General features: G+C 40.1%; 1 protein-coding gene and 1 long non-coding RNA gene across 2 annotated transcripts; both read left to right on the forward strand.

Moving 5' to 3' along the window:
- Positions 1–1438: 1438 nt before the first annotated feature.
- LOC149097924 (uncharacterized) lies at positions 1439–4019 on the forward strand. The gene is made up of 3 exons (XM_089278604.1): positions 1439–1677; positions 2817–3108; positions 3289–4019. The coding sequence occupies exons 1-3, from the start codon at positions 1514–1516 to the stop codon at positions 3736–3738; spliced, it is 906 nt and encodes a 301-aa protein (XP_089134730.1). The 5' UTR covers positions 1439–1513; the 3' UTR covers positions 3739–4019.
- An 8432-nt stretch (positions 4020–12451) lies between these two features.
- LOC149097925 (uncharacterized) lies at positions 12452–13747 on the forward strand. Its single transcript, XR_016203946.1, has 2 exons — positions 12452–12640; positions 13179–13747. It is a non-coding gene; the product is annotated as an uncharacterized LOC149097925 (long non-coding RNA).
- The last annotated feature ends 101 nt before the right edge of the window (positions 13748–13848 follow it).

Consider the following 13848-nt stretch of genomic DNA (forward strand, 5'->3'; position numbering starts at 1 on the left):
GTTGCGCGCGCAAGCGTTATGTTTTGAATGCTGTTTTTGCATTTGTGTTTTTCACCCAGTCCTCTCAAACTTGCCAAATGTAATAAGCAATGATTAAATAGTGTTTTAGTACCGTCTATGTTAAAATTTTGGGTTTAAGTCTTAAATTATAAATGCCCAAATCAATGTGTTTTTTGCCATTTTTAAGGCTTTATTTGCGATTTTCTTAAATTTCCTTCGGTGAAATCTTCAAAAATTTTCACAGCACATCGCACCCAGAAGGACACAAATTTTAAACACGAAAAAAGTAGGGTTTGTAAAGGCAGTTTTTTAGATTTTTTCAGATTTACGTCTTTTACCGCTGCTAAAAAAATGGACTAATAGATTTCCCTGGAAAACGAGTTCCGACTAAAGTAACATATTTATTAACAGTCTGCCAAATTTTACGGAATTTCACCGAAGGAACCTCGAGAAATTTCACTGTCAGTTTTGCTTTTTGTGCTCATGTTGACGTAATAAAATATAGAAAAACACTGACGTTTCCCTTCGAGCGCGCGCAGATTGCTTGAACTTTCGTCCCCAGCGCGCGTGCGATCGTAAAACTACAGGGAGCCACCTTAACATATATATTCCAGTTACATATTTCAGAAGCGCTTTAAAGAATAAAGGCCATTTATTTCCATTTCATTGAATCACAAAGATACACCAATTATCTTATCGATGGCTCGTTCGTCAAAGCGTTTAGCTGCGTTCAAATATGATCACCAATAATGCTACCTTGTAAAATAAAAGTGTGATTTGACAGCTACATTAACAGCCGAACAGGATACCGAGTTCTTATGCTCAATGTTACGTCGCTTACGATTTAGATGTTCTTACCGTCCTCTAAGCGAAGGAACACCTTTGCGCGAGATTTATAAATACACTTGAGCGTGTCTCCGCAGATGTTTCCAGCTCTACCAGCCCGGCTTAAAACGGATGTGTTTCCAACAGTCTTATACAAGACAAGCCTAAAAAAGAAGATATTGATAACAATACAACACAAATCTCAGGATTAAGTCTTTGTTGTAAAGACCAAAAGTGATATTTATGTTATAGCTTCAGTTCTAGTACCTGGAAATGTTTGATTGGTTAAGTTGACCAAAGGCATTCATGACCAACTCAGTGATGTGCTGCGATGTCGCATTATTGCTAAATTCAATCTCCTTTATTCGTCCACTTGCCTCGAGTGTCTTAAGCGTTGCTGATCTAGGAACGCGACTATTCGAATCATCTGATCTCAGAAGTATAAAAGTTCTGGAGAGATTCCTGGCTCTTGGTTTTCGACCACCTTTGTCCGACATTCTTATGGAATTTCTGCGTACACCACACTAAACGATTCGAAGGAAGACAATACGATGTGCCGCGTGGTCCACGGTACTCATGTTTCAGTGCAAAGTTGTTTGGAATCATTACCATATTTGGAGATTTTACAGGAAGTACCGTGTTAGAGACCATTCGTCGAGACTGTCAATATCGCAGCACTGGGCAAACAATGAACCTCATTGATATTACGACCCTTTCAAACGGTCCTATTTTAGAGTTGATTCGATGGTTGCAGGGTCACAATTTGCTGGCCAATCCACTAAGATGCAGGCCATGCAATCGAGCAATGGAGTTGACTGAGAGGAATGAAGATCACGTGGATGGGTATCTATGGTTAGTATTCTATTTAAAAAATTGCAGTACTAAAGCCCCGGGGGTGGGGGCTACTTCCTTACATGGGCTATATAGGTATGTGCGGCCCCAAAGGGTACGGTTTTTCAGCCGTTTTGGTCGTAAATTGGGTATCGATTTTAGCCATTTTGCCGCCATTTTGCTAATAAGTAGGGTATCGATTTTTGCACTCTAGTTTTCAATTCGGTTTTTTTTAGAAGAAGCTACTTCTTCATCACGCCCTTCTTCTCCCATCTGCGCTTTGCCCTCTACCCCGTTTAACGCCTGCTACGCATGATAGATAAAGCCATTTCCCTAATTACGTAAGAGTCAGATCATAAATAGGGTATCAAATTTTTGGTCAGGTCAAAAATAAATAAGGTATGGAAAATCGCAGATTTTGGTCATAAATGGGTAAGGGTTTTCGGAAGCGGGCCGCACACGTACCTTCGGGGGAGGAGCGCGGGCTCCTTTCCCGAACAGCGGCTGTTAATCGAGCTTACAACAGGGAGTCTCCTCGCTTTGTGAATTCGGGTGAGACTTTTTGATGATACATCAATCCCCGATTCGTGATTATTTTTGAGGGTGTCATAGAGTAAACTAGTAATCGAGATGGGAGTCCCACTCTGATTGTAACGCTCTTCCGGAAATAAAAGTTAAATTATTACTCGAAAGTAACGCCATCATAAATGACCACCTCCTGACCACTTGCATGCTACGGCATTAAAACTCAAAGAGCTCTGAATTACTTCAAAGATGTCACGATGCCAAAACAATTAATTGTCCTTAGTTTGGCATAAATTTGACTGAAAACTATCAACAATTCTCCAATGCGACAGTGACGATCGACAAACTTTACGAAGAAAATTTTGACAATGTTCTATCCAAAGCCAAACTGAAATAATCTTGAATTGCGAATTGTCACCTTGCTTTTTATGGCACAAAATAATGTTGTGCGTTTTTTGAAAACGTCTGCTACGCAGGCTACCTGGTGCGCAGCTAAGGTTACCCTAGCTACCCTCCCCCAAAGGAGAAAAAGGAAGGCGGGAGTCCTAAGGTACCCTAGCACCATGGTTGTAATCAGGGCCTGAAAGAACAGACATTTATTTTTAAAATGCATGTGTTGCTTCTTTTTCACATAGGAGGTGCTCTACCTGCCGACGTAAGAAATCTCTCCGAACTGGAAGTTTCTTTGGAGAGCTGTCAAGAGTCCCGTTGGGAAAAATTCTCTTGTGTATGTATTTCTGGAGCGTTCGTGAGCTACGTACGACTGTTGCAAATATGCTCACTCTGTCGAAGAATACTGTCGGGAACATCTACGCATTACTTCGGCATTATTGTGGAAGAGATCTACAAGATAGACCCGTTATTCCATTCGGGGGTAGAGTGTACGTTGTAAAATGCGACGAAAGCCAGTTTAAACATAAATCCAAGGTAAGTCAGGGTCTTGTACATGCTACATATGTAACCTTAACACAACTGAAACCAGTATTTCCAGTTAAACCTTTAATCATTTAATAAATAATTTTAAGCATTACAGTAATGCCCAGTGAAGTTGACAAAAGAAGTGCTACTTCCCACGTATAATCTTGAGTATTAATTGTTTCCTTGTAGTATCAACGAGGGCGAAGACCAAGGGACGACGTATGGGTTTTTGGAGTTATCTCAACAGAGTATAACCCATGCCGCGGTTATTTCCAGGTGGTTCCACGGCGAGATAGAGCGACATTAACTCAAATATTGCAAAGGGTTCTTCTTCCGAGGTCAGAGGTTCACTCAGATGACTGGGCTGCCTATAGGAACTTGCCGCTTCACGTACCTAACGTTTCTTTGCATAGGGTTGTTGTTCACCAAAATCATTTTGTGGATCCTCTCACAGGCATTCACACGCAAGAGGTGGAATCGGCATGGAGTCAACTGAAGTACCACATTAAACGGGAGAGGGGCATCCGTCAGTTGGACCTTCAAGATTTTCTGAATGAAGAAATGTGGAGGCAATGGAGGGGACTAAATTCTGTGTTCACTAATTTGATTCTAATCATTCCACGATATTATCAACTTTAGACTGCTGATCCAAAAAACACCAAATGTGTAAATGCTGAGGATTAATAACACCCTGAGGAAGGAACATTTTTTAATGAGATAAGATTGTGTTAGAGCGTACCCGGCTCACTGTATGTTTGGTAAATGTGTGCTCAACGATACTTGTTCATTTGGCTGTCAGTCTCGTTTCAACTTGAATTGCTTGAATTCACCAGTTTTTTTTCGTTTTATCGGTGGCCCATGCCATAATTTAATTGATCGAGCAAGTGGTGCGGTTGCGCGTGGTCTTGAGGTTCTGGCTCGCTTCCATGCCCTTTTGAGAGGAACTTTAATCAAGAATGATTAGCCGTTTTTAGTGAGTAGGAAATGAAAGTCAATCATAGAAACGGATAGTGTTGAGGAAGAAGGAAGAGGGGTGGGGGCTAAAAGTAATATAAGTGACTACTGTAAAATGGTTAAAGAAGGAAATTTGTATAATCGTTGGAAGTTGTCTTTCAGTAGCATTTCAAAGGAAAGTGGCAAAAGTTCAATTGTGGCCTTACACTACTGTATAATGATATAAAATCGTTAAAAAAATCCATGAGAATATTAATAAGGTACAAATATGAATTAAAATGGATGATATGATCTAATGAGCGAGTGTCATCTGGTACGATGGTCTTGATTTCGATGTCTTTGTGAACTTTGTTTTGGCACTTTGAAATGTGTTTCTTCACGGAGGATTTGTCATTGTTCAGATGTTACACGTGATTTTTAAACAGCGTTGTGCAATAGTCATAATTTGGTGCTGGAGATAGGGCGTCCTCCGTCTTAACGGGTATCCTGAAAGCACTGTACACAAAACTAAGCACTCCCAGGGCCGTGAGAAAGAGCCTCGACCTCTTAACACAGAATGGGCGTACCTGAACATCCCATATATCTGCGAACGCCAAAGAATACATCGAATAATATTTTATACTATTTTTTTTTTTTTTGAAACAGTCAATATGACCACTTGTAGATGTCTTTTTGTGAGCAAGAAATGCCTAACTTAGCTTATTTATTTCGTCTTGCCAGTCCTACACCCTCTCTAACTGAGGGCGCAATGTTGTAGATAGGCTATGAATTACCAAAGTAAAGGGCAGCCATGTTTTGTCTTTGCGTTTATCCTATATTATTATTCAAAAAAATGGAAAACTGTCCAAATATGGTCATGATTCTCCCAATATCTGTCATCCGTAGATAACAGATATCCTGCGATATACGTAATTTTGTACGCCGCAACAAGCAAAAAAACTGTAAATAAAAGAGTTTTTTTCCTGCCCGGATAAAATTGCTACGGCCTCGTCGGCTAAGTATCAGGCGATATTCCGCGCGATTTCGCAGGATAATTGTTAATTAGTGGCTTTCAAACTGGAAAAATAGCCCAGAGACTACACGTATAGGTATGTGTGGTTTCATCCGTTAACGTTTTGGTCATTTAGTCTCAAATAGCATTCGTTTTAGCATTTTAGTCTAAACTGGGTATTTTTCTTTTCTTCCAGTGGAAGCTAATTTTTCATCATTGTGGATAGGACCATCCTCAAAAGCTCTTCATAAATCATGTTTAAGCGAGTGCGCGAGCCGCTCATAAATAAGGCATCGAATTAACGGTCAGGTCGTAAATAGGGTAAGGGTTTTCGGAAGCGATGCAAATCGCGTAAAGCAATTTAGCTGATGAACTTGTGTGTTATCAATTTCAACAATCTAAATCACGCATAATCTCCGTTAAATATATAATACTTGAAACCCGTTGTATTTACATGAAAAGTTGCCATCTTTACAAAGGTGTCTATAGTGGCACTTGCAACCGCAACTGAGCAAACAAACTGATTAAAAATCAAGTTTCCTTGGAATTGTGGAGCCAGACACCATTACATCTAAATGCAACAAGAAAAACAGTTTCTGCGCTTGGTCAACATGACCACACACTTGTGATGACCAAATTGAAGCTCTGGTCTTTCCGTACATAGCAAAACTTCAAGTTATGAGAGAGGATGACTCTTACAGTCATCATTCACTGTAATTTACATACTACTGATTTACAATATAATTGGAAAATTTGATTTATAGAAAACAATATCCCGGCCTGGTTTAAGCCGTGAATTTTCTAGTCCCCATGACCTGTCTGCCTGCAAGTGTACTGCTACGACAAGGTGAAATTATAAGCTAACCACTTCTCTTTCAAAAAGAAAATTTCGTCGCTTAACCCCTAATTAGTAAGTGATGAACACATTGAAAATTTTCTGTATTATCTTTAATACATTTTAGATCGGATATTTAAACACACATATTCGTCCAAGCGTCATTTATCTTAATCCACGTGTTTCCGGGATCTAAACGCAGGCTTACAATCCGAATAGCAACTTACACTTGGTCGGTCTGCAGTAGGTTTTTCTGCCATGGATGGAACTCTGTGTTAACGACAGTTTGGGGGATAGGCTTGTTATTTATATACAATCTTGGTTTCTTTTAATGTATTGGGCGGTTTTCAAGAATAAACCAATTATTCCACTCGCCCTTTTAGAGTACACTCTTTTTTTTATAAGAACCTTTTTTATAAGAACGTTGAGGCTGAGATTTACCAAAATTTTAAGAACTCGAAAGCTCGAAATGATTGAGAAATAACCATATCCCCTGTTCCACTGATGCACGTCCATCCTGAATCAGGTCACGAAAATCATAAATCTTAAGAGGCTTGTTCTTAATGAAGTTTTTCCGAGGGATCTATGGATTGGGTTAATCAAGTTAACTACGGCTTCTGTTGTCAATTAATGAGGGAGATGATTTTAGAGAGACCCTGCCTGGAAACTTAGGCAGTTGAGTCGGGGGCTGGGAATTAGCTCAGGTTCTGGGGAAGAAACTTGTCACGGGTTGCAATTCACTTATCTCGGGATCTGAAAAGAAGAGTAAACCCGTGGAGATCATGTTCCAGAAGTGTCCGTATTCCAGGTGTTGCAGATCCAGTAAAGTAAATTGCACCCCGTGACAAGTTTCGTTCCCACAGCCTAGCGAGTTGTTCTGGGCTAATCCCTAATTGAGTTAATTTCCCCGAATCAGCTATCTTATCTGAGAAACGGCGGTCTATACAAAGCTAGTTTATAATGCAGATCTGAGGAACGTGTACTCCTGTATAATGTGAAGATATAGCTATGGCGGTACACTGCCGTAGTTCACCGGCTAATTTACAGGTACAATTATATCACTAGAAAAGAAATACTAAAATAAGAATTTGATGATTGTGTACTTTTTCAGGAATATTTTCACTTTGCTCAGCGGCAATTGCCATTTATTCCATTTATTCCATTAATCACGCATACAAATTTTTGTTTATCATGGTGTATGAGCTAAAGTGTAACGAAATATTGTTTTGTGCCTATTTGCTTAGGTAAATGATAACGCCTCAAGCGCAAAAAATGTTACTTTTATATTACCGCCATATTGGAAATTGAATTAATGTTATAAGGTAATTGTCGAGATAAATGAAAAATGGGCGGGGATCGCCTCTGGACAGATGATCCTCCCAAAAAGAGCCTCGGGTTGGCCAATAGAAGTGTTCAGCGTAAATCTGCAAATTATTCACTTCAAATTTCAATTTCCTAAATCCATCGAATCTCAATTAAACTAATCCTTTGAGAAAAAAATCCCTTCCTTCTGTAACAGTGACGACTTCATTGGTGTGGTGAGGCGCATCAAGGAGAAGGATAAGATCATCTTCTTCAACCTCTAAGGCATCTTTACGGTAGTTATAGCAGGTTAGGGCACAAACAATGTTGCTCACATCGACATATCTCTATGCATCTTCCGTGAAAAGCATTGGATTGAAAGGATCTTGTATAAACACTTTACCTTTCACCCTTTTCATGCCAACACTCACATTCTCTTGCAGACAAGCCATTATGAACAATTGACGAGTATTGATGGAATCAGCTTTAATTAACACCGACAATCTGCCTTAGTTTGTAAAAAGTCTCTGTTGTGTCCCTATGCAGCACTGGAACTGCTGCTGCTCCTCTCAGCACTATGAAATCTAGGGGCTGTACAGTCAGAGAGTCAGCTGCATACAAATTTATGGGCAGAGTTTCTGGATTGTCCTTTGTTGTCATTTTTCGCACTGTTTTCTGGAGGACACTCTGACCATACATTGCTCTCCAGTTCCTCATTTCACCTGCTTTTCAGATAGTTTGTGTGCCTTTGGAGGGCATAACTTGGGTAAATCATTGTAATATGTGGTGGTGAAAACCTGGACTTGGGAGCTGTGAAGTAAGCAAATGGTGTAAAACTTTGCCTCTTAAACCGTTCTTTGATTGCCCTGTTTAATCTGTAATCGAATTCAAGCTGTAGGGGCACAAGCGTTAGAAGACTTTTGATGCAAAATTTGGTGGTAAGGCTTGGAGTAAAATGATTAAGCAGGTCCTTGATGTCACGCAGAGACTTCAGGATCCTTCTTTCATCTTCCATGACAACAGACGAAACAGTTGTTCGTTGAGGGCCTTGTGTCACAGCTGTGGTACCAATAAGGATCATAACTGCATCAACACAATTTTTGTCAAAGGAGTAAACTTGCTGTAGCCTCTCGATTGCCTGGGGGATTTCCACTATGACCGAGGTGCTAGTCTTTGTGTGAAGTCCAAATGTCTCTCCAAACAGATGCAAATGCTTCCAATAGTCTTCCAAACTAGTGACCCTGCTTGTCATGCGGAGGGTACCTGTTGAGGTGTCGACGGTAAACTGAGAGTGTCATAATCAAAGCAGATACCTATTGGCTGGGAAAACTGGGCTTTACTTCCATCTCTTATGTCTTTTCTATTGCCAACTACAACAGAACATTGCTCTGCTGTAGGTTTATAAGCCTTGATATACGAGTCTCCAGTGTCACTTAATTCAAAGGAGTTGTCATTGAAGGTGGTTAAACTGTGTGCGTTGTTGCAGAGTAAACCACCATTACTCACTATCTTCTCAGCCGAGCCACCTTTTGTCATGATCAGTTAAAGGTAAGTTTGTATATCCCTCCATTATCGTCGTGTGCAGACACACAGACCACATTGTTCAATGACAGTATCCCATAAAGAAGCGTAGAACTTAACTGTATAGAAGACCCTTTACGCTGATGAAGTTGAAATGCAGCTGTGCGACATAGACTGCGCCCGTGAATGTTGAAACAAACATTCTCACGAGCTCGTAACAATAATCAGCTCGAAAATAATTTCGCCTGACACTCAAGAACGTAAGATATTTTATATTTTAGGGGCTCGGAAAGTTAAAAAGAATATTTTATTGAAAGTAGATCGGTGTTCCCTTGTTCCCAACAATCTACTCAAGAGTTCCCTTGTTCCCTGAAAATAATTTGAAAATATCCCCTGTTCCCAAAAAATAACTGTCCCAGTTCTCTTGTTCCCTAAAACCCCTGGGAGGGGCTCTTTGATTCCCATTCCTTTTTTCTCAGGGAGTGAGATGGAGAAATTTGTGACGAGCCCAAAGAGAATCTCTGTAGGAAGCTATAGTCTTTGTCGGGGCTTTTGGCCCATTGACATGTCACCAATATACTTGTAAATTATTTCATAAATCCCTTCTCTAGTGCGTTCCATCCAAAGGACCCGTGGTTTCAATTTTGATTCATTTTTTGGCGCAGGCGACTGGAACCGAGATCGGCTCGTGCAACGTCATTAGCCTGCAAACGTAGACCTATTTCCGGCTGTCGCTGGTCTCCGCCGAAGACAGCCTTCGCAGGCTACACACAAGTCAGTCGCACACAAGTTGTCGGAGACAGGATGGGCCATGATGAGCTTTACCACGCCATCCAAGCAAGTGTTCGATTATGTACGGTTTAGCGAAGATCTTCCACAGGAATTGCTTTGTAATGTTTGGTAGGAAAACATACCATTGCTATAATGTCGTAACATAATTTCTTTTCTTTGTCCATTTCTACCAGTTTGAAGATTTCACAATGTGGCCCTTCTGATTTATATTGCAGTTATAACCCAATAATCGATGCGCAAATCGCAACACCCTGTGGGCACACATTTTGTGGATGCTGCGTAAAAAAAATTATACAAGAGGCGAGCGGCCCTGTGCTCTGTCAGTTGTGTCGACAGCCCGTCCGTACTTTCTGTAAGAACCATTTCGCGTTGAACGTGCTCAGTACAAAAGAGGGGGAATGCAGCGCCTGCTCGGAAAAGTTCCCACTGGACGCTGCACTGAGACATGTGGAAAGCTGTACTTCAACAGATGTTACGTGCGATCTTTGTCGCGAAACATTAAGACGCATCGATCAGGGAAACCACGTCCAAGTGTGTCCTATGGTGGAAATCGATTGCGAATGCGGCGAGAAGCTACAGAGAAGAGAACAGGCTGTTCATAAGGACTCCGAGTGCGCACTTAGGGAAATTGCTTGTCCCTTAAAGTGCGGTGAAATGGTTAAGAGGTACGTTGAGTACTAAGCGTAATTCATCATTTTCATTGTTTTTACTAAAACGAGCTATCAGTCTGCAACTTTTCATTCTCACTTACATGTTGATGACTTGGTCTCAAATCGCAAACAATTTCATGACATGACTTTCTCCAGGGAAAGATGTGTAATAAGGGCAATACAGTGCTCATTTTTTTTTTCATGGTATATTATCCTACTATTTTGTTTTATGATTTTCCCTTACTGTCTCGCGCAATCTGGAATCGCGCTTGTTTCATAGCTCTCACCCCAGTGGAGCAGATTTCCGAATATTGTTTTTCGCTCTCGCGGCGTAAATCCGGGCGTAAAACAAAAGTCAGAAAACCATCAGTATTACCAAACAGGGAGTTTCAATCCTGTTTGAAAATGTTTCTGTTTTTTTTTTGTTTTTTGTTTTGCTTTCTGTTAGATTATCGTTGAACTATCCATGAGGTCAACGGGACGCAGAAATCTTGATGAGGTTACGTAATATAACCTTTGGCCCTTTGCTAAAGGTGTGAATTTCACTGCTGCGAAAACGAAGCAAGGCTTTAATTAAACCATCTGAAATTGCCTCAAATCGGGATGCGGAGCGAGCGTACAACAAAGGAATCAAAACAGTTTTAAAATAAGTTGATATAAGCTTAGCTTCCACCTCACCACATGCAGCTTCAGGTCCTTCAGTGGAACAATTATTGTCATTTGTCCGCACAAGAGCAAATAACATTGAACGAGTTTTGACAACGTTTGGAATGAAAATTGCAGAGATTCGGTGCGCGAATGCAGACAGTTTATTTACTGTTTCTTGAGATTTAAAAATTACAAAGTTTAGACACTCTCGAAAGTATCGAATCATTCAGTGAAGGTGTCAAGGAATTTTTGACACCTTAGTGACATCATTCGAACCACCGGTCAGAACGAATTCGTTGTATGAAAAGCCGACAGTCGTTTTTTCGCCTCACATGCCCGTGTGAGCCTCGCGCGCTTCACACGCGAGGACTACAGTCACGGCGCTTCGCGCCTTCCGAACAGGAAAGAAAACACGACTGCATTGTAGTCTACATGAGACGAGACACCCATGGAAACAACTTAACAATAACAACATAACAACATAATTTCCAGATGGAGAAACATTGACACTACGTAAAAAGCAAAATTCTAGTGGACTTTTCAGTTCAGTAGGTGGTTGTAGGTGGATTTAGATAATTCCATGTTTTAGCATTTACGCAGCGCGAAATCTAGAGAGGAAGCCGCGAGGCGAGACAGTAACTGTTTGGGTGCCTCTTCACCAGACTCATTCCTGCCTGATCGCTTTGCTCGCTACCGCTCACGCATGTGATCGAAAAGGTGCTCTTTCCGCGTCATTCGGTACCGGCTCCTGATAATTCCTAGCATTATATCCAGGATTATATTTCTGTCAAAAAGGTCATTTATTAATTTTTTTACTCATATATAGTTTGTTGGAGTATAGCCTGCAGTACACCTCGCGCTTGGCGCTCGTTCTCACGCTTCGTGCGCGCGCTTTTGTCCCCGTCTTGTCTCGCGCTAGTTGGAGTGTTACTGAAACTGTCGCGCGTTAGAATGTTAATTTTAAAGGATACCCAAAAAATAATAGAAAATGGTAAAACGTAATATATTATGCAGGCCAAAAATAATTTGCGTAGCGCAAATGGTACTCGATTACGAGTTTTACAGTTACCTCGAAGCATTCTAAGCTCCAATAATTGATAGAGCAACATACTTCTGTTTCTTTCCTGAAGTTGTCTGATACCTTCTCACACCATGACTTGCGATGCCGTGATGACGATCTGCCAAGTCAAAGGATGTGGTCAAGCGCTAAGAAGAGGGCAATTACATGACCATATCGCCAACAACCAAGTGCGCCACTTTTCCCTTTTGGAGAAAGATCGGGCGAACTTGCTCTGGGAATCCTTGGAAAAGGTAACTGATTTTCTCTGCTAAAACATTATTAAGACTAATAACAATACCCTTTATGACTTGCACTTTTTAATTATTATAATATCAAAGTGTTCTCAGATGAAATATCAACGAATTCTTGATATCGGGGACGTAACTAGGCTATAGGCCAACCAAACATCAAATACTACAAGAAAACAAACACGCGGGTACGATTTCCAAAAAAGAAAGAGGATCACCTTGGGATTCAGTTTCTTAGCTTGATCTTATCCTGCTTGGATTTAATGTCCGAGTAACTGTTTAATATAAGTAGTGGTTTGGAATGGAAAGTAATAATCTTTAACGCAATGTCATCTTCCTTTAGATGTCCCTCAACATTAAAAGTAAAGGGACTGGAGTCATTGGCGTATTTAAGTGGCGATTACCCACTCCATTGCGCAGCCAAATTATTTGTTCGCCCCTCTTTGAGAAGTGGGAACGAAAATGGAGACTGTTTGCCAAAGACGACTTCCTTGCCCTGCAATATGTTCAAGGCGTCGAATCCATCCACCTTGATTTAAGGTATGCACCATTGGTTATTAATAGAATTCTTATAGTATACTTCCAAATGCTACAATCCAATTGGCTGAACACGTTTTCTAACAGCCGTTCTGTAAGCGTGCAGTGAATGGAAGGAGTCCACATAATAACGTTTTCTGGTTTTTCTAATGCTTGGAAGAAGATGTAATTATTAAGTTACCACTCGATAAATTGATTGCAAACACTACTAATAAATAAAGTTACCAAACCATTATGCGACTTAAAACCTAAATCTTTACCACTGAAACAATGAGCCCGGGAGAACAACTGTAAGATTCAAAAACCATTTCAGTCCGCGGGATTTTGCTGCGGCTTGAAGATTATTGGAAATCGTTTTCTAACGGAAATGTAGTCGGAATTCTACTGAAAATTATGAGCTCGATATTTTATACATTATGGGTATAGCTGCCATTTCATTATGGGTGTTACATACGATACAATCATATTTGATAAGAAAAACTAAGCTCAATGTCTTGCTACTAAACACGTTTTTTCTGAGAACACTGCTTTATTATCATAGCTTCATCATGGAAACAGCAAACGGTAACCAGTCCATCCACGTTGTACACAACGCTAAACTGGCTGAGGGGAAACAGTTGGAAATAAGCCAACGCCTGCTAACCCGCAGCTTGGAACAAATAATGGTCAAAATGGAAATTTTAGAGCCAATGCTGGTTAAATAAATAAATGAACAAATAAAAATAAAACAAATAGAACTTTTAGCATTTCACCACTGAATGAAAAGAATCTTTTTTGACCTTTTTGAAACTACTTTATTACTACACAATTACCTTAGTTACCTTAGTTATCAATGATATGTAGATGATTAATGGGTCAATATTTTTACCAAAATGCGAATCCATGTAGGAGTTAAAGACAGTCGATTTAGTTTTGTTACAAGTATTGCATTAAGAAACTTTTAAAGTTGTATGAAGTTGATAGTTTAACAGGTTGGCCATTGCAATCATTGCATCTGTATTTCAAAAACATCGAATCATTGCTGTATAAATCGGCGAAAGAATAAACTTGTAATCACTGATATATATGTTGTTTATTGCTGAGTTAAATAAACAGTTTCACCTCCTGTTACACGCTTTGCTGATACACCACCATATTGACTTAGTTTAACACAAACGGAGTGCCTGAATTACAAAATGACCCACTATTAGAAGTCAATTTTTTATTTCGGG

This window comes from Orbicella faveolata, unplaced genomic scaffold (assembly GCF_042242905.1).
Source record: "Orbicella faveolata isolate gen_17 unplaced genomic scaffold, um_ofav_v1 contig_46, whole genome shotgun sequence".
NCBI classification, from domain to species: Eukaryota; Metazoa; Cnidaria; class Anthozoa; order Scleractinia; family Merulinidae; genus Orbicella; species Orbicella faveolata.

Coding starts and splice junctions, on each gene's coding strand:
- LOC149097924 (XM_089278604.1), top strand. CDS start 1,514: ATGAACCTCATTGATATTACGACCCTTTCAAACGGTCCTATTTTAGAG. Junction 1,678..2,816: donor CACGTGGATGGGTATCTATG/GTTAGTATTCTA, acceptor TTTTTCACATAG/GAGGTGCTCTACCTGCCGAC. Junction 3,109..3,288: donor AGTTTAAACATAAATCCAAG/GTAAGTCAGGGT, acceptor GTTTCCTTGTAG/TATCAACGAGGGCGAAGACC.